This window comes from Capsicum annuum, chromosome 3 (genome assembly GCF_002878395.1).
Source record: "Capsicum annuum cultivar UCD-10X-F1 chromosome 3, UCD10Xv1.1, whole genome shotgun sequence".
Taxonomy (NCBI): domain Eukaryota; kingdom Viridiplantae; phylum Streptophyta; class Magnoliopsida; order Solanales; family Solanaceae; genus Capsicum; species Capsicum annuum.
The window spans coordinates 71,868,374-71,888,945 of NC_061113.1; the positions used below are offsets into that span (position 1 = coordinate 71,868,374).

Here is a 20,572-nt window from a genome sequence, read left to right on the forward strand (position 1 = left end):
AAAATAAGGATGTTGCGTTGGATGTGTGGTTTCACGAGGGCTGACAGGGTTAGGAATGAGATTATTCGGGAGAAAGTGGGAGTGGCGTTGGTGGAGGATAAGATTCGGGAAGTGAGGTTGAGATGGTTTGGGCATGTGATGAGAAGGGGCACGGATGCTCCAGTTCGTAGGTGTGAGAGGTTGGCCTTAGATGGTTTCAAGCGGGGTTGGGGTAGACCGAAGAAATACTGGAGAGAAGTGATTAGACGTGACATGGAGCAATTATGGCTCACTGAGGATATTACCCTCGATAGGAAGGTTTGGAGGAAGAGTTTTAGGTAGAGGGCTAAGGGTGGTGGTCAGGTCATAGGCTGTAGTTAAGAGAGTTTGGTGTAGCTTGGGTGGTAGTGCTAGGGTTGGGGGAGTAGGGTGCCCTTTGTTGGTTAATGTACTTTATTTTTGGTGGTTGTTGTATCGCTGTTATTTTCATCATGTTGTATGCTTGTGACATTTGAATATGGTCCTTTGTCTTGAGCCGGGGGTTTTTCGGAAACCACCTCTCTACTTCTTCGGAGGTAGTGGTATGGACTGTGTACATTCTACCCTCCCCAGACCCCACTATGTGGGAATATACTGGGTTTGTTGTTGTAGTTTCTTGATTCAAGTCCGTACATATTTTCTTTGAGTCGTTTCAAACAAGAATCTATTCCGACCTTAAGCTGCAATTGGAACCAAGTAACTTCATTGGAGTATAAACGAGGTACCAACACTTATGAGGCCAATTGAGTGATACTTCAAAGGTGTGACCTTGAGAGTTTGTGAGGCTGAGTTTTTCTAAACTTAACTTGTTTTTTGTGTTTAGTTTATCATTTCTTTGTTATGTACCATGGCTTCGAGGTGAAGGTAGTCCAAGAACTTCGGGAGAGGTAAACATGGATACTTTGATGGCGGCCATAATGGGTGTGAAACATGATCTTAGTAGTCGGATGAAAGGGATGGAAAGATCTCTCTCAAGGAGAATGGACACCTTGGAAGTTCGTTTAGACTCCAACCATTCAACTCCTAAAAACTACCATGCCTCATCTAGTGGACATGCTCCCCACACCTTCCCTACTATAACTCCGGATACACTTCACCAAATGTTCAATCCACCTAGACAAGTCCATGAACCAACCCCCACTTATCCAAACAACCGAAACCAAGTTCACCAAAAAGCTCCATAAAATTGAGAACCCCTTGAAATACTGAGTACCCCACTAAACCGAAATCCACTAATCCAAATTGATGATGTGGAAGGTGAGGGTCCTTATGGAGGTAAGGAGTTAGATGAAGTGACTCTCTTTGAAGAATTTGTGAGAAATCGGAGAAGAGTTCATGTAGGAGGACATAGGGGCCGAGAGGGAAGGTTTGGTTCGGCTTCTCATGGTAGAGGCAACTTGGGACATCGTCCTCACGTTCACGAAGGTTTAGGGGATCAAAGAGGAAATTTGGGTAGAGACACGGGTATCAACTCCATCAAGATCACTCTTCCTTCTTTCAAAAGAACTAGCGATCCATCTATCTATCTTGATTGGGAGCTACAATGCAATCGGAGTTTCCAACTCAATGAGTTAACTCCCCACAAGAAAGCCGCCCATGCCATTGCTCAACTCGAAGGATACACATCTACTTGGTGGGAGACAAAAAGATTGCAAAGAGCAAGTTAACTCCCCACAAGAAAGCCGCCCATGCCATTGCTCAACTCGAAGGATACACATCTACTTGGTGGGAGACAAAAAGATTGCAAAGAGCAAGAAATGGCAATCTTGACCTTTCGAATTAGGATGAATTGAAGACACTTATGAGAGAGATATGTGATGGAAAGGTTCAAGCAAGAGCAACTGACAAGGCTCTATAATTAAGGTAAGGAAATAGAAGTGTGGAAGAATACTATGAGAAGTTTCAAAACTTGATCCTTCGTCATAATATTGTTGAACCTCCAAATCATTGCATAGCTCGGTTCAAAGGTGGCCTAGATTATGAAATTGTCTCTCAACTAGTTGTCCATACGTTTGACCGAATAGAGTATCTTGTTTAAGCGGCCACTGAGGTTTAAAGGAACAATAATGCCAAGACCTTCGGATGGAACAAGAACAAGGATCCTATAAATTCTTCGAGAAGAAACCCGTTGATAGGGCAATCCAAAGGTATCCACCACGGCTTGAAGGTAACCCATCCTTTACTCCTAATCCTAAAGGTATTGTTTGCTTTAAATGTCAAGGTTGTGGTCACAAGGCTAGTGAATGCCCCAACCGAAAGAACATTGTGTTGGTGGAGGGTGATCCTTTGTTGGGGGTAAAGTGACCTTAAATGATGGTAGTGAGGAAATCCCTCAAGAGAATGGTGGCAATGATGGTGAAGCCGAATTGTTAGAGGAAGAAGGAAATGTTTGTGTGCCTTGCGGGTTGATGATAAAAGCTCCCGTTGCAGATGTTTGGCCCGAAGAAAGAGAGGTCTTGAATTTTGACCTTTTGATGAGGAAGAACCTGAATGGTGAAGGTGAGAAGTTTCAGGTTCAAGAAGAACTTGGTGTCAAAACCAAGCACTTGTTATTCACCACCTTCTGCACTAGCATTGTGCCAACTTTCAAGTTGAGGCTTAAGGAGATGAATTCCCATGGTGCAAGTTTAGAAGGCAAAAGAGAAAGCTCAAGTCTTTGTTCCAAAGGTATGTACCTATTCCCTCCTATTTCTAGCTTTCCTTGGGATCATGATAACATTTACCCTAAAGTAGACAATGCTATGAAGATATTTGATTTAAAGTCCTACTTAGATGGTATTGATGTCTTTTGGAATGGCTTGAGTGTACTTGGAATGTATGGCCTCCCTATTTCAGTTTGCAAGACTATTTTTTGTTCCAAGAAGCGTCTATGGACTCCACGTGATAAACAACTCTTATCTCTTGTTGTTTGTCACACTTATGTGGATAGACAAGTTGTTTCTTCTTTGGAAGGGTGTTCGGGTTTGGGGGATTAGATTAACTATGGTATAATTGATTGTGCTAACCCTAACCTGTAATGCCTCGAAACCTGGTCCCGAGACGTCACACGGTGCTTAAGACTACGAGTAGCCTTAAGCAAACTCTGTCTGCCTTCTACTAAGTCTGAATCTCATAATGAAAGAAACAGACATAAGAGTCATACTATATGTGGAAAAACTGTCTGAATATAATATCTGAAATGATATCTGAAACCTCAGTACTGAATAATCTGAATCAAAACTAGTAGTCTGATAAGCCTCTACTACTAATAACTAGAGAGTCACTGGGACAAACCCCTGTTGACTCGAACTGTCTGAAAATACTAAATCATCTAATACTGATAAGCTGAAAATCTGAATAACTAAGTCTCCGAACTATGAGGACTCACCAACTGTAGGGATGTAGATGGAGATGTTCGAAATCACTCTCGCTGCTGAAACTAAGCACGTGAACCTACATTATGAGACAATGTAGCACGTAGCACGTAGACGTATATGTGGATCAGTACTTTGAGGATGTACTGAGTATATGGGGGTGAATGCATAAGTAAAACATTATCTCAACATTTGTATCAATTTGCAAAAGAATTCATGCTAAATGTAAATGACTCACATAAGCTGGAATATGTGAAAGCTGAAAATCATAAATTCATGAGTAGTAAATCATACTTTATAAAACTAGTGAGTCATACCATTCAGTTCTAAAAGCTGTAATAATGATCTGTCTGTAAAACATGCTGCCTAAGTGTAGAAAGGACTCACTTTTATATTTGAAATCTGAAAGCTGAAGTCTATAGCTAATATCTTTATGTAAAGCATAATCTGAATAAAGTTGTGAGCCTTTACACTTAGTTTTCAAAAAGCTTTTCTTTACTAATAGGGAATTCTCTTAAAAACTGTTCTGCAAGGGAGGTTCTTCTAACCAACATAAACCATGTGAGCTAACATGGAGTCCAATATCTTGTTTTCGATGGGGAAAACCTCACGATGGGGAGAGGTGTCATACTCTTGCCAAGGAGTATAACCTAATCTAAGTGATCACATCTGTATCTGTCATCCATATAGAAATGGAAATAATCTGATAATTTGTACCTACGCTGGCTATGTAGTGCTGTGGAAGTTAGGGCACGCTAATCCCATACTTCCTACTCGGTGCTAAATACTACTCCCTTTTTAATCTGTATGCTCATTCTGTTGGAAATCTACTTTAAAACTAGCATAAGAGTTCATTATAAAACCAATTATGCATTTATCTGATTTAAATTTGTAATAAAGCTAATCTGTTTTCTGTAAGCTGTAGTAAATCTGTAAAGTGGATTCCAAATCTTATCTAAGGATCAAAGATCAAATCTTTATTGAAAGTCTGAAAATAAACTGAGCATCTGATGCTTAAAGCATAATCTCTTGAAATAATAATTGTTTTATCTGGGGATAATAACCCATGCATCAATTTCATGTCAAAACATCATAATAATCATGCTTGGTAACGAAAACAATGATAATTTATCTCAAAATCTGAAAATTACTGCAATAGGCATGAAAATATGAAAATAAACATGCAATTCAACTTCCAAATCACTTAAAATCTCATAATCTTGCAATTAGCAATATTGGGTATGAACCCTAATTTAAAACCAATGTATAATCATTCAAAATCAAATAAATTTGAAATAAAAACTTGGTTTTGGGCACAAGGATGAAAGAGAATCCTTGTTCATAAACCCAGCATACCTTAATTGATGAAATTTCTAAGAAAGCTTGAACTTGAATCTCTAGTTGTGCTTTTGATGATGAACTCTTAATTATCTTGATTTGGGAATCCTCAACTTTAGGCTTTCTTGGAGAAACAATGGAGGAAATTTGATTTCTTGGAGCTTAAGTTTTGAGCTCTAGGGTTTTCTTTTAGAGAGAATTGATGAAAATAAGCATAAAGTGCTTAAGAATGAGCTTAATTGCTTGTTTTGGACGAATTGGGGCTTGAGAATTGACCAAAAAGCCCTTTTTTTATTTTTTATTTCGTCGGAACTGGAATAAGGGAAAAATTCCCGATTTTTCATGCCACTGCGATGCGCCACTATACAACTGGGAAATGGGGCTCCAACGCGATGCGGTGAAATCACATTGGGTCTTTGGAAAAAAGGACAAGTTCTACTTTGGCCATCACCGCAACGTGCCACCATCGCGGTGAGCCACTGGAAGACGACGACTGGGATAACTTTTTCGCGATGCAGGCCAATCGCGGAGGTCTACTGGAAATTGGCAATTGCCAAATTAGCCCTCTCCGCGACGCGGTGCTTGCCTAAATGGCATACTGCTTTACTAAAAATGCCATAACTTCTCAATCGAGTATTGGATTTAGGTGAAATTGGTATCGATGGAAAGCTAATTCAATTTTCTACACAATAGAGGGTCTAGAACTGGAAAATTCCCTGCATAACAAAGGTTATTCATTTTTGAAGCTTACCCTTGACGTTCCAGGAGCTAAATTGAGCTATGAGCTAGGAAAAAGTATGGGGTATTACATAACCCTCATGCCTTGAGGAAAATGTGTTTGCTTGTGTCTCCTACTGTTTTTCAAGGTTTGGATTCGAGGTTGAATCCTTTTCAAGAAGGGGAGGATGATACGAGTCGATGGGGCATCATACGTAAATTCTCAAGCTTTGGATGCCTAACCCGAGAGCTCAAGTGTGAAACTTGGACAAGAGTTAATTACACTCCAAGGCCGCCCCTCATAAGGGTATTTTTGTCATTGCTTGAAACAAATAGGCGCCCATGGACTGCAAGCCCTCATTAAGGGCCTTTTGGTCATTTTATGTAATAAAGCTTTAAAGCTTAGCCAAGACTATAAGTAGCTTCTATTAGGTCATTTTATCTTACAACTTTGATGATATATTTTGAGAATACTCTTGAGAGTGTATTTGCAAGTGTGGATTCACTTGTGACAAGTGTGGAATCACTTGTGTTGGTTACTAGTTTAGAAACGGTGGTTGCTCGGGAATTTCGGTTCCTTTGAGGTCTTCGTAAGAACTTGGTGTTACTTGTATGAATCTTTGGGTTTTAAATGTTTGATACACATTTTGGTTCTTAGTATTTGTGCATTTGTATGCCAAGTGATCTATTTATCTTTATATATTGTTGTGTTTGTATGTTACTCTTGGCTTTGTGTTGAAACCATGGGGTTATTATTCATCTTGTTATCAACTTGTTAGTTTGGTTGATCGCTGAAATTTAGTGTTTCCATAGTTGATTTGTATCCTTTACCCTTTTTTAGTTTAGACCTTGATCTTCCAATTGCCAAATGTAAAAGGTTAAGAGAAGTCACTAACTATTCCATGTCAAATTTTTTGTCATATAGAAACTTATCCCCTTCCTATATAGCTTTTCTTTCTCAATTATCTGGAATGGAGATACCGAGAAATGTGTAGGATGCTTTAAACATTCCCGAGTGGGAAGAGGCAGTTCTTGAGGAAATGAAAGCTTTGAAGAAAAATGAAACCTGAAAAATGGTGGAACTACCTCGTGGAAAGAAAACAGTGGGCTGCAAGTGGGTGTTCACCATCACATTTAAATCAGATGGGTCCTAGAGAGGTATAAGGCATGTTTGGTAGCAAAAGGATTCACTCAGACTTACGGGATTAACTATCTTGAGACTTTTTCTCCGGTTGCCAAATTGAATTCAATAAGAGTACTTCTGACTATTACGGCCAACCTTGATTGACCCCTCCAACAACTAGTCGTGAAGAATGCATTCTTGAATGGAAAACTCGAAAAAGAAGTCTACATGGACCCCTTCTCCAGGTTTTGAAGAAAGGAATGGAACTAGAGTGTGCAAGCTAAAGAAATATCTCTATGGGCTCAAACAATCTTCAAGAGCTTGGTTTGAGAGGTTTACTCAATTTGTGAAAAAACAAGGGTATACACTCAAGGGCAAACAGATCATACCATGTTCACTCGACATTCTCTTAAGGGAATGACAACTATTCTGATAGTGTATGTTGATGATATTATACTTACTGGAGATGACTTGTACGAAATGGAGAATTTAAAGAAACAGTTAGCCTCGGAGTTTGAGATTAAAGATCTGGGCCAGTTGAAATATTTTCTTGGCATGGAAGTAGCGAGATCGAAAGAAGGCATTATGGTGTCACATAGGAAGTATGTACTAGATTTTCAAAGAGAGACTGGAATGAGTGGTTGTTGTCCAGCTGAAACACCCATTGATCCGAATATAAAATTCGAAAATAAAGATGGAAATTCAGTTGACCACAGTCAATATCAAAGACTAGTGGGGAAGTTGATCTACTTGTCACATATGCACTCTTTAAAGGAAGAGCACCAAGAAGCTGTCAGCGGTCTACAGGATCCTAAGATATCTTAAAAGTTCTCTGGGGAAAGGATTGTTTTTCAGAAAAAGTCAACGTAGTGCGATTAAGGCTTTACAGATGCAGAATAGGCAGGTTCTACTACTGACAGGAGGTCCATAACTGGATATTGTACATTTATTTGGGGAAATCTTGTGACCTGGAGGAGTAAAAAGCAGAATGTTGTAGCCCAGCAGTGCTGAAGTCGATTACCAATCTATGGCCCATGGGATTTGTGAAATGATTTGGCTCAAGAAGATGATGGAAGAACTCAAAAAACCGTTTGGTTTACTAATGAAGTTGTACTGAGACAATAAAGCGGCCATAAGTATTGCTTACAATCCAATTCAACATGATAGAACAAAACATGTTGAAGTGGATAGGCACTTCATAAAAGAGAAGATTGAAGAAGGAAATCTGTGCGTGCCTTTCGTACCAACAAATCAGCAAACTGCAGATATTTTCACAAAAGGCTTGTTTAAATCAAAATTTGAAATTCTTGTAAGAAAGTTAGGTATGACAGACATTTACATGCCAACTTGAGAGGGAGTGTTGATTTTTGAATATTTAAGATTTTATTTTGTAGGATCTTAATTGATTTAATAAAATCATATCTGATTTGTTGTAGATAGTTTAAGTAATTAGATAAAAAAGATCACATCTTGATTGAATCAAGCGATTTGATTCTGTTATGTTTGCTTTCCTGTACTATAAATTTGTAGCTCTCAGGTGAATAAAATGTACACTTTTGGTACTAATCTTACAAAAGCCTCACGTCACTAATATATAAACTCTCAACTCACCTCCTATAGTGTTGTCTCAAAATTGGTAGTGAACTAGCTTTTCTCGATCAATTCAAGATCACCTACCCTTTGTGGTGGAGTGGATTCTTCTGACTCTTGAAAGAAGGAAGACTCGATTGAAGCTAAAAGGACTTGAATCAAGAAGTTTATCTACGAATTAAGATGTGAAAAATTGAAGAAAAGAAGCACAAAAGAAACAGACTAAAAAAAACAAACAAAAGTAGAAAAATTACTTGTGTTGCTTAATTTGATAAATCAAAAAAGTGATTTGATGTTTTAAAACTAATCAATGGGTGATTAAATATGTTAATTACTTATTAATTAGTAAATTGAAGGAGAAAGAGTTTTAAAAAAATCACGAAATTTGGACACTTCGAAAATTTTTGAGGCCTTAAAGAAGTTCACCACTTTAAAGGATTTGACGTGATGATTAAAACTAGTTAACACGTGATTAAATTTGTTAATTACTTATTAAATCATTGAGGAATCTAGGAGACAAAGTTTAAAAAAAGAATCACGAAATTCGGACACTTAGAAAAAATTTTAGGTTCAAAAAACTTTTAGGACCTAAAAAAAAACTAAGTGCACATTGTGCTCTCTAAAGTGGTAGTACATGCGCCACATGGTGCAAGTAGATTGTTGGTGTGCTGACACCTGCTGTGTTGTTGCTCAGGTGGCTGCTGCGTGACAGTTAACGGTTGACTCAAGCAGCTCTTGTGAACACTTGAAATTGTATTGCGAGATGTAGTGCTCCCAAATAAAAAGGGACGTAAGTACATATAGAATTGTACTTTTATGTAAAGCAGACATAATAACACCACAAGGGAACTGAAGAAATTCATATGGAAGAATTGGATGTACCATCATATAGAGTAAGTATCAAATAATAAAGGAAATAACATTTGATAATTGATAATCTTTAAGTAAAGCATGAGGAAAGTGATCGATAATCATCAAAAGTTATAAATAAATACCATTACTCTTAGTTTAAGAATATCTTTAAATCTTTAAGTTATGCATATTGAGAAATGATGTCAATAATCGTGAAAGCTTTAAATATTATCATGTTTTTTAGCTTTAAGATATATATAATCATTTTGTGGGAGATCCTAGTCACAAACAACATGACATTTGATTAACGTTCAATCGACTGAGTCGTCTTCACCACGATTGCTGCGTGGATCGATTTGTCTATATATAACAATATCTTTGAGCAACCCAGCTCCATTAAATATGGGGCTCGACTATCTAGCCGACATGCCTCTTGGTGGCCATAGCCCTACACCAGCAATGTGTAGCTTCGAGTATTGGAACCTTTTGCCCATACCTTCTTATTTTCTATGATGCTCCCAAAACATGAAAACATATAGCTTGGACCCCCTTTTTGGCCCCTTTAAATTATTCATCATCTTTAGCGCATTGGGCCTTTTCATAAACCGTGGCTTATTGCCTAAAAGTTCAGGTCAAATTTGTGGCTTAATAGCCTATGATATTTAGAATCGATGCTTGTGGCTCAATAGCCAATAATATTTCTTTAAAGCATTTGAAAAGCTATCATAAATGAAAACAACCTTTAGAAGCATCTTGAAGGCATGTAGGTAATTGTAAGCTTTAACCAAATAAATGGGCAGGTAGAAAATAACATGAAAGCCTTCACAAATATTTGTAAATCTTAGTCATTCAATGTCATATGTATGTATATTGATATATGCCATGGAGGACACATTGCTGTGAGAGTTAATATCCCAAGGACCTTGGCTCTGAGAGCACGTGTAAATAGATATCTTTTAGACCTTCCCCACTAAAGGCTATGTTCATGAAGTATTCATGGCATTTGAGGACATTATTCGTGAAAGGGTATTCATTTTTATCTTATAGTGATAGATATCTGTTGGAGCTACCATAAGTTGGTGCAACTAGTATGTCGAGGGGGTACATTCATCCCAAGAGGATATATTGTGGGAGACTAAGGTCATAAAGCAACCCGTGTCTTGTGTAGACCCAAGTATGGAGAGCACATATGCATTTAGATGCCCTTTATCTAGGAGCATTGGAGAAATGGGCTTCTTTCTTTCAAGTATAGGAGACATGGCATTGGAAGAACATTTTAGAAAGTTCGCAAAAGTCTAAAGAAAGAAACGTATCAATATTCAAGCATATAAGAAACCTTTGATTAATATAGCATACTAGTCCTATGAACCCACCAAATTAGTAATCACCAGATAAAAATCGAAGTGGAAAAAAAAAATCTAAAGTCCTGAAGAGAGGTAGAGAAAGAGAAGGAAATAGAATTTCGACAACCAGATAAAGTTGAAAGAGTGGAGAGCCCTATCACTGGAAGTCGTAGTTCCCTTATGTCTGCTTATGAAATTTTATGACATACTAAGCTAAGGTGCTTGGATTCGGGTGTAGGTGTCCAATACGGGTGCCGATCTAGAGAGGGAGATCCTTGATGATCTAAATTTAAGATTAGAGGATACAGATCCAATTATGGATACACCCCGGGTGTGGGGATTCGGTTAAAAACAATTCAAATATCTAAAACTAGAGTTATAAAACCTAAATTATGTGATATTACATGGTACTCAAGGAGAAAGTATTGATCAAAGGAGATAAAGGGAAAATGAGTGGCAAAAATTTTTATACACAAGGTATTCCATTTTCCTTAATTTCACTTTAAATTTCGTTTTGATTACAAAAAACATTGAATTTGAATTTGTCCGGAATTTCTCTATAGATTTTGGTCAAAGTATTCGAAATTGGTTGACCAGATTGGGTACAGATACAACTCCCAGTATCATGTCGTGTTGCCACGGGTGCGACATCGAAAATGAAGAGTCCAAACAACTTAGCATACTAGTACTTCACTCGATCAACGGTTAACACTTGAGGGCATACTTTGTTTTTCTTAATTATTGTTTTTTAAGCATGTGTCACTCCATAAAGGGGAACCTTGGAATAACTGGTATAGTTGTTATCATGTGACCATGTGGTCATGGGTTCAAGTCCTGAAAACAGCCTCTTGCAGAAATCTAGGGCGAGGTTGCGTACCATAGATCCTTGTGGTTTGGCGCTTCCCTGACTCCGCGCATTGCGGGAGCTTTAGTGCAGCAGGCTGCTTCTTAAGCATATGTCACACATGACATATTGGTTTTCTTACTTGTTCGTTTATTTTGACCGTTCTTCCTGGTTTCTACTTTTGGGCATTTTGATGCCAGTTGATATTGCTGAATAAGTTTAACTTAAAACTCTTTTGGTTCATTTGATCACAAGGTTGAGTACCTTATGGGTGCTGCTTATTGACATCTCTGGCGCATTTTGTATAAATAGGGTGGTTGGGAAAATGATGAAACGGTCAAGGAGGCAGCTATCCGTGAAGCCATAGAGGAAGCTGGAGTTCGAGGGGATCTAGTGGTAAGGTCTCTTGAAGTATCTGCTTTGTTTTACTTTTATTTTTGGTACACAAGTAAGTTATACTTTCCTACTGGAACTTTGATGTTAAGTTGTGCGGACTCTTCACTTTCAATGCTGCACCCATGTCGGATACTCTAAAAATACACTAGCTTTGGCGAATCTAACATGCACCCACTGACATTTTTGAACAGTCTGAGCAACATAGCTTTGATGTATGTTTCTATCGCTTATGTGATTACTTAGTGCTCGTTTCATTTTATACCAGTTGAGCATGGACCATTTGTTGAAGTCAGAGACTACTTACACGGCAGAAGTTTTTTGGACCCTTTTCTAGAATTCAGTTCTTATAAATTCAATTATCAAAATGGTCTTCATGTCTTCATTTTACTACAACATACGTAGTGTAATCTTACAAAATGGGGTGTGGCAGGGTAGAGTGTATGCAAACCTACCCTATCTTGGTGGCAGAGAGGTTGTTTCCTTCCTTTGTACATATACTGTAATTGTTTTTATTGATACAATGGGAACCTACACCACATACCAGGTGCACAAAAGAAAGTAGAGAATTCTAAACAAAATGTGATTTTCTACGACATCCAGTCATCAAAAGTAGTTGGGTTTGAAGTGTCCCAGAAGTATGCAAGTAAAAGAACGCTCACTAATCTGTCTATATTATTATAAAAGTGGGAACCTCAAAAGTTGAAAGTTGAATTACTAAAATGCCCTTCTGAAGAACCTATTTTTATGTGTAATAAGAACTAAATAAAAAACTAAATGCTATTATAAGTAAAAGTGGTCATCGTGGATCTTCTTCTTCACTGTGATTTTACCACGAGGTTATGGTGGGATATATTTAGGTGGTTTGATACTTCATGGGCAATGCCAAGAACTGTGAAAGAATTGATGATTAGTTGGAAGAGTCGGAGGAGGAGGAGAAGACGCAATTGGAATGTGGTTCCACTCGCATTGATGTTGGTGGTATGGAGAGAAAGAAATAGGAGAGCTTTTGAGGGGGTAGAATTGAGCTTTTCTCATTTGAGGAGTAGCCTCTCGGTTCTCATTTTCTTTTGGTACCCATAGAATTCCAACTTGTATAGGAAATTGGGTTGAGTTTGTAGAGAATCATTTATTATTGTAGATTCTTTACTTTTTGTATACCTCTTGTATACAACCAATTGTATGGTCATGTTTATAAATGAAAATACGTTTAACTGATTAAAAAATAAAATAAGTAAAAGGTGTCGGACGTTTTTAAGGGATGCATCTATTCTTAGAAAGGTGTTAGATGTGGTGGTAATTTTTTCATTGCTTATAAATATTATAAATTATAATTCAATTTCCAATACTTGAAAATAACTTCCAACCGTAAATTTTTTCCTTGCTTTCTTAGATTCTTTAGCTACTATACCATTAGATTATTACCATCTATATGAGATATATAATATCTAATATCATATTTAGGGATTATTGTAGTTGTTGTTGTGTTGTATAATCGGTAAAGTTTTGATTTATCATTCCGTATTCTCGTAGTTGTAATATTCCTCATGTTAAAAATACTATTCCGTCTTCTTAGAATTGTAGAATGGGTGAGATACTAATACAATCCATATGAAAACAATTCATCGACAAATTCCTCTATTTTAGTGGAACATAGAAATTGTATAATCGGTAAAGTTTTGATTTATCATTCCGTATTCTCGTAGTTGTAATATTCCTCATGTTAAAAATACTATTCCGTCTTCTTAGAATTGTAGAATGGGTGAGATACTAATACAATCCATATGAAAACAATTCATCGACAAATTCCTCTATTTTAGTGGAACATATTTTCTATATTTATTCTTTAAATTAATTAAACTTGATTGCCAATTGCCATTCATTCTTTTGAAGATCTATACGTTTTAACCCAAACATATTGCTAATAATATATGTCAACTATTAATATTTGATGTATTATATTGATATGGGATACGCGCGCAACACACGTACGGGGAGAGTAGTATCTATAAAAGAGTTCTCTATTCTTTGAGATGTGCTGCTATTCGTTTACATCCATAGCGTAAGAATGGGAACCAAATGTGCAGCATTATCGATTCAATCCCTTAGGCATTCCATATTATGCACCACTGCTTGTATGCAATTGGGCGATTAAGATATATATGATTGAGTCGTGAACACGCTCCCTTGTTTTCTTCCCGTAAACCACCAGCTATTTAAGTTGGCTTTCTCTTCCTTATTCTCAGATGCTAGAATGAACCCCTGTGCTGTTCACAAAGAAAGACACTTCCCTAGGTCTCTAGGTTTCCAAACTGACTCGTGAGGGAGTTCCCTTTTCACCCTCCTCACCAACAGCCTGTGTTGAAGGACTTGATTATGAAAATCCCTTATTCTGACCTTTCCCTTTTCACGAGGCTCTATATGTGGGTCGTTTGCATGTATATGTTATCCATCATTTCAGATAGTTCCTTTCATCTTCCAATCTTGCACCTTTCACCCAAATTCGAGTCCTATAATTTCACCTCTTCCCGAATTTGTAAACCTGGGAAACTACAACTATCTTCTAGGTAGAGTTGTTAAAGATTGATAGGAATGATAGACATAAGGGAGCATCCCCATCTCAGCTGTTCTTTCAGTTTCAGAAGCTAATTTTGTTTATATTTCTTATATTGAACTTTTACATTTTTATTGAAATCCTCTCACTCATTCATTATGCTCCTCCATAATGATACTCAACGTGGGTGCTTTATATGGTCTGTCCTTCATTATCTCCTTTGAACTCCATATTTGTCAGTGATTACCTTCTTATTGGATTCATTATCTCAAACCCACAACCTTTCATGGAACTGGATTATATAGTCATATTTTTCCAGCACTTATGGCATATAGATTTCGGGTATTAATTTTCCAGCACTTAATTGCATGTCGATTTTGGGTCTCCACTCCTTATCCTGGAGTGAACTACCTCAGTCGTAAACAGGGTTGCATCCAATTTTTGTCTACTTGGCATAAAAGCATTTTGGGACATTGAGACTCTATCTTCCAACACCTTCTGTGGTCTGAGAGAAAAAAAATGCAACTTCAGAACTTGAACTCCAATTGCTAGCCAAGCACAATTATGGATAATCATATTGCAACTGCAAAATGGGGTTCCATCAACTTCTTATGTTAACTTCTTTCATTCGGAAGACATGACAGTACACGAAAAATGTTGTTAGCGCACTCCTCAACTTATCAATTAATGACAAGAAGTATGCACCAATTGCAAAGACTTGTAGGTCTAAACTCTAAAGTCCTTGATTATTTTTAACTTGTAAAAAATAAAATAATGGTCCATTATTTCTTTGTTGTACATACACACAGAATGCATTTATACTCTCTTTCAAATTTCCCATGGAGTGCGTTTTTGAATGCACTTGAAATTCTTCCTTGAATGTGTGTCCCTGTGGAAAAATGCCATTGTGAATCCATCTGGGCAGGAGATCTATCACACTTACAGTATTGCTTCTCTAGGAAGTCTCTCTCCAACCACCGCCTCATCTTGCGCCATAGTTTCTAAAATTCCTTCACCTAAGTTGGTCTTTGTTGCAGATCCTTGTTACAAAACAGTGTGTCAAGTCCCTTCATAGCTCCCCCTCCAATTTCCACTTCACTTTCATAGTCCAACTCCTTCACCTGTATTGCTGTCACAAAGTTCCTCCTCTAGTAAACATTGCTATCAGATGAAAAAAGTTCCAGTTGAAATCTCCCCCTTTTAACCTAGAATCTTCTAATTTAGCCTCCAAACAAATTGCCGTGTTCACCCACTCATTCTTTACCTCTTCTATCTAAAGTTTTGTTCTAGCCTCTAACAAATGTCTATAGGTTTTCTTGATAAGATTGTCAAACTTTCGTGGTTTCTCTCTACCAAAGTAACTACGTGAAATAACCTGTAACAAAAGAATAGAACTAGATGGACGACATCAATATAATTCCAAGTCTTTCCAAATAACTAGATTTGAAGGTTATTTTAAATAATTAGTCCTGTTACACTATCATTGAGATTCTCTTAGTTACTACAGCAGATAAGTGTATTTCAATTTAACTATGCCTTACCCTTTTGCTTTTAAGTTCATTTCCCTCTATATTTAAAAATCTTGTGTTATAATTAACTTTTATATCAGAGATCTTTTATGACATGAACTGAAACTGAGTAGGCTGTGATAATAAAATTTCCTGCTTCTTTTGTCTCGTGTCAAGTATTATGTTAGGTGGAACAATGTTTTCTCTCTTTTTCATTTTCTTCTTCTTTTCCCTTCCATCACTTGAATATAGCAGAAAGTTTGAAGTCTTAAACCTGGGATTGGACTCTTAAAGCTTCTTCTAGGTTCATCCGGTACCTACACTGGTGTGAGGTAGCAAGTACCCGATGAATTGGTCAAAGTTGGTTGCACCATTGGTTGTAAGATTGTGAATAATATGCATGTCTGGCTGTACGTGGTAATTAGATTACCAAGAATTAGGAATTTCCTTTTGATTGAGTCCATGACTCCCATCCTATTAAGGAGCCTTCTTGTTTGTTTACCCACCAATGTCACTAAATGCTTGATCTCCTCTTATTTTCCTTTTTCATGCAAATGTTTTTATTTGTTTTATTTCATTGTTTTCTTTTTCATAAGATTTTCATACATTTGTATTTTGAAGCACTTTCTGGGACACTACTTCTTTAAAAGCAAGACACTTCAGGACGAGTTCAGTCCGGAAGGTTTGTGTAGAGCTGCCATGTTTGCTTTGTTGGTGAAGGAACAGCTTGAGTGCTGGCCTGAACAGAGCCTTCGGAAAAGAAGTTGGCTGACAGTTCCAGAAGCAATTGAATGTTGCCGGCATCCATGGATGCGACAGGCTCTTGAGGAAGGATTTTTAAAGTGGCATGACAGTGGTATGACAAGCACAATGAATTGTGTGGACTAGTTGTTTCGCTCCTCTGACCAACATTCAGGTTCCTTTTTCTGAACTTCTCGGTAGGAAGACACCTATTCTTAGAGCTGGATGGGGTCATGGTGTGTATTAGCTTTAATTTCATTTTAGGACTAGGAAGTTAAGAGATGTGCAAATAGTTGTTTTACATATTGAACCACATTTTTAGTGATTTCTCATTGATTCCTTGATGGTGAATTGGAGAAGAAACAAGAAATTTTCCTCATGTCTCATTTCGCTCCGATAACCTCATTTGGACAAACACAAGTTAGTTCAGCAAATGTTGCTTTCCTTGGTAGTATTGTGACTACGTTGTTATTTCTCGTTTGACATAGGACAAAAATTGTGCATATTAAGGGGAAATTATCACGAACCAATAATGTTAAAATCCCAAATTGGCTACTATTCTCGTAATGCAGGTAATGCAAAGAAAAGCGAAAGAGGGTGTTTTTGTCACGCTCCTGCTAATCACTAGGCTCCACAAGGGCATGCAATTTTCGGAACAAGGGTTAAATTTACTCTTATACAATTGGAATTTGTATGAATACGTTCCGCCTAATTGATATCCTGCGATGATGGTTTGACACTAAATTTCCTCTGATTTGGACGAAGCTGTGGAATAAAAATATGGGGTTAAGTTCAGAAATAGCCCTAAAATGGGTCGATCTTGATACTTTGTCCTCCATAAATGTCTTACAAAATAACCATCCATAAGTGGCAACCTTTATTTTTTGGCCCTACTTAATAAAATTTTGCCCATAAAATAGATATTAACTCATTCCCCGATAAGCAGTCTGCACAATTAATCAAAAATTCTGCCTTAAGAGGCAAAAGTTAGAAGTTAAATATGTTCTTATAAGGTAGACGTTCTTATTTTTGCCAATAATGTAGATGTTCCAGACAATGAACCCCATAATTGATGTGTCTTATAGGGAAATTAGGTTATTGTCTATTAGACATAAGTTCTAACTTTTGCTCATAAGGTTTAGGATATTTTAAGACAGTGAACCTGCTCAATTGACCACAAGTTCTTCCCAATAGGCGAACATAAGAACTTATTTAGTGAGGATAAAAATTTAAGATTTCACACTTTTAGGGACGATAATTCAAGACCGGATACTCGGGTGACGAAAATTCAGGACTAGACACTTTGGGCGACACTAGGGGTGTGTTTGGTATGAAGGAAAATATTTTTCAGAAAATGTTTTCCAGTTTTCTTATGTTTGGTTGGCTTATATGTTTTGGAAAATGTTTTCCAAACCAACTTATTTTTCTTAAATCTAAGGAAAATGACTTCCCTTCAAAAAGTAAGAAAAACATTTTTCAAAACTGTCTTTCAACCTCACTTTAAAGTTGAAATGTTCATACAATTCTCAAAATCTACCTCGCTCCCCGCCCCCAATACCCTATCACCCCTATCCCACCCACCCCACCCCTACCCCTACCCTTATCCCCACCCCCAAAATTCAATTGTTTTAAAAGTATTTCAAATATTTTTCTTAGTCCATCCCCTACTCCCACCCCACCCCTACCCCTACCAGCCTCCCTTCAAAAATAATATCTACATTTTATTAAAAAATTTAAATTTTTCTCTTACCCTCCTCCCCCTTACAAGCCCTCTCTCCCATCCTCCCCCAACCTTACAATAACAAACTCAGTGTATTCCCATAAAGTGGAGTCTGGGGCCCCCCAACTGACTTCCCACAAGAAATCCCATGGTTTTTCTGGTACCTGTGCCATCAATACTACATCCTTATGGAGTTCAAGTATGATGCCTTCAGGCATTTTGATCGAACCAATCAAATCTGAAAAGGTTCATGTTATGGTTTAAGCCATGATAATATTGGGTTTGATGCTTCAGAGATTCCTACAACTCAATAGTATTCATGTTGCCTCAACTGGTAGGATCTTAGACAACGACGTCCAAGATCACTATTGATACTCTCCCTGTAAGATAAACAATATGAAGCATAATTATTCATCTTCTAACATAAAAAATGCACTCCATACGTGATATGAACAGAGGAAAGGGGAAAATAGAACTTCACCAATGATCATCTCTACTGAGATGAGGTCCAACAAGAAATAAAAGAATATCATCCATCGTATGAAATCACACAAGATGAAGTCTTTAATGTCATCAAAATTATAGGGATGAAAGATCCTCTGAAGGAATTTGAAGGTTCACCCAATAGGAATAGTTACTTCACTAGATTGCTGAAAAGGAGCTTGGAAGACCAAGGATACCTCAAGCAGAAACACGATATCAACTGGTGGATTAAAGAAGGCTACATGAGCTCATCACCAACACCATACAACACTTATTAAAAATTGATGCCAGATGACATGTGCAAGAAATTACCATTTACTGCATGCTCCATGGAATTGGCTCTCTAATTTTACCATGAAACCCTCTTAGATGCATTACCATCTTAGATGGGTTACCCTCTCAGAAGGGTTTTCCTGCAAGATTCCTATCCAACTACTTATTATACACCTATAAGAAACTTATTCACCAGCTTACCGAGTGCTTACAAGCTGCTTATGCACCTGATTGCAAGGAGCTTACAAGTTTCTTATCCACCTGCTTGCATGTTGACAATAAGTTGATTGGTCACCTGCTTGCACATGTTGTCACATGCCAAAAACATGTTTGTTTTTCATTTTATAAGGTTTAGTCACATGTTTGTGGATCCTATCTTGAATAAATTAGTTTGTAGTTATATCATAGAAGTGAGTGCTTGATCTTAGGTAGATTTGTGCACGTAAGTGTTTTTATCCAGCCTTATTTAGCTTAGTTTTGAGGACTTTTCTTGAGCTTAATGAGATAATCTTGGTATAAATGAGCATATATATATTAATTTATGTTTTGAAAGTGTTCAAGGTCTGTTAATAATGAGTTTGGAGTCAAAACATTAAGTTACATTCAAACGAGAAACTAGTACTCTTTGCTTGAACTATTTTCCTTTCTAGTTCAGCGTGTTGGATTCAATTGAGTTTTGAGCTCTAATTTATGGTTCTTGATATTTTAGGATGCTTGGTGAGTTAATAAAGAAGATAAATGGATGGTATATAATCTTTAAATAAATATTAAAAGTCACCATAAATCTCGGACTTGAAGGACAAACGCATAGGACAAAGTATTACAAAGTCTGGAAAAATTGGAGTCATTGGCGTGCCACGGACCCTATGCACCGCGATAAGGTCATGGAACTCACTTGGTGACATAATAATATGTCAATTCCAGTATGACTCCATGATTTCAATGTACCACGGACCCTGGCCATGCGATAATGGCATGACACGTTGGTATGTCTAAATCGGCTAACTTAGGCCTAGTATAAATAGAACACCTGAACATTATTTTAAACACCTTGGACGACCTTGGTGCTTGAAAATGAAATGTAGAAGGATTATATTAGGGTTTTTACTCTTTCACTTTAGTTTATTATTGGATTTATACATGGATTATATGGATTATTTTATCATGATTCTTGTTACGTGCATAAATGGTTAGCTACCTTTTTTTGGGGTTAAGGCCAAGAATATGATTACTCTTGTTCTGAATTGAATTGGTTTTGGTTATTTATAATTGTTGGTTGTTTTATTATTCTTTTTATCACTATTTAAGGATTCATGGGCCTTAAAATACATGCTTGATTCTAGTATGAACCTAGAAGGAGGAGCGATAGGATAGAACGTGGGATAGATGGAATAGGATCATAATCTATCACTTGAATTGAAGTTATGATTTGATTTTAGGATCGGAGTATACCTAGTTATCACTATTAGGTTCATATACAGGAAGAATACAAAGGCATTTAACTTAGTACTTGCATCCTCGCTCAATGATGTAGTTGTGAGGCTAAGTTTGATAAGGGATTAGAGGTTTAGAAGACTGTAATATGGTATTAACCCTGTGAACCAACAACCTAGATAATCAAATAAACCAACAAAGATATTTATCTTAGTATGATTGTTAATAGTGCCTCAACCTTGGGCTTCTCCCCATTGTTGTTCAAGAACCTTTACTTTACTGTATTGT

The 20,572-nt window shown here is 37.2% G+C and overlaps 1 protein-coding gene across 9 annotated transcripts in view; it reads left to right on the plus strand.

The window, feature by feature from the left end:
* Positions 1-16,825, plus strand: part of LOC107863724 (nudix hydrolase 16, mitochondrial) — a 34,269-nt gene extending 17,444 nt beyond the window's left edge. For 7 of the 9 annotated variants that reach the window (XM_016709823.2, XM_016709828.2, XM_016709826.2 and 4 more), the window contains 2 exons: positions 11,491-11,574; positions 16,255-16,760. In XM_016709823.2, the coding sequence (XP_016565309.1) occupies positions 11,491-11,574; positions 16,255-16,521 (351 nt within the window). In that variant the 3' untranslated portion in view covers positions 16,522-16,760. Of the gene's footprint in view, positions 1-11,490; positions 11,575-16,254 lie in introns of all 9 variants that reach the window. The other 2 variants (XM_047408046.1, XM_016709827.2) reach the window with 2 other exon arrangements.
* Positions 16,826-20,572: the final 3,747 nt, after the last annotated feature.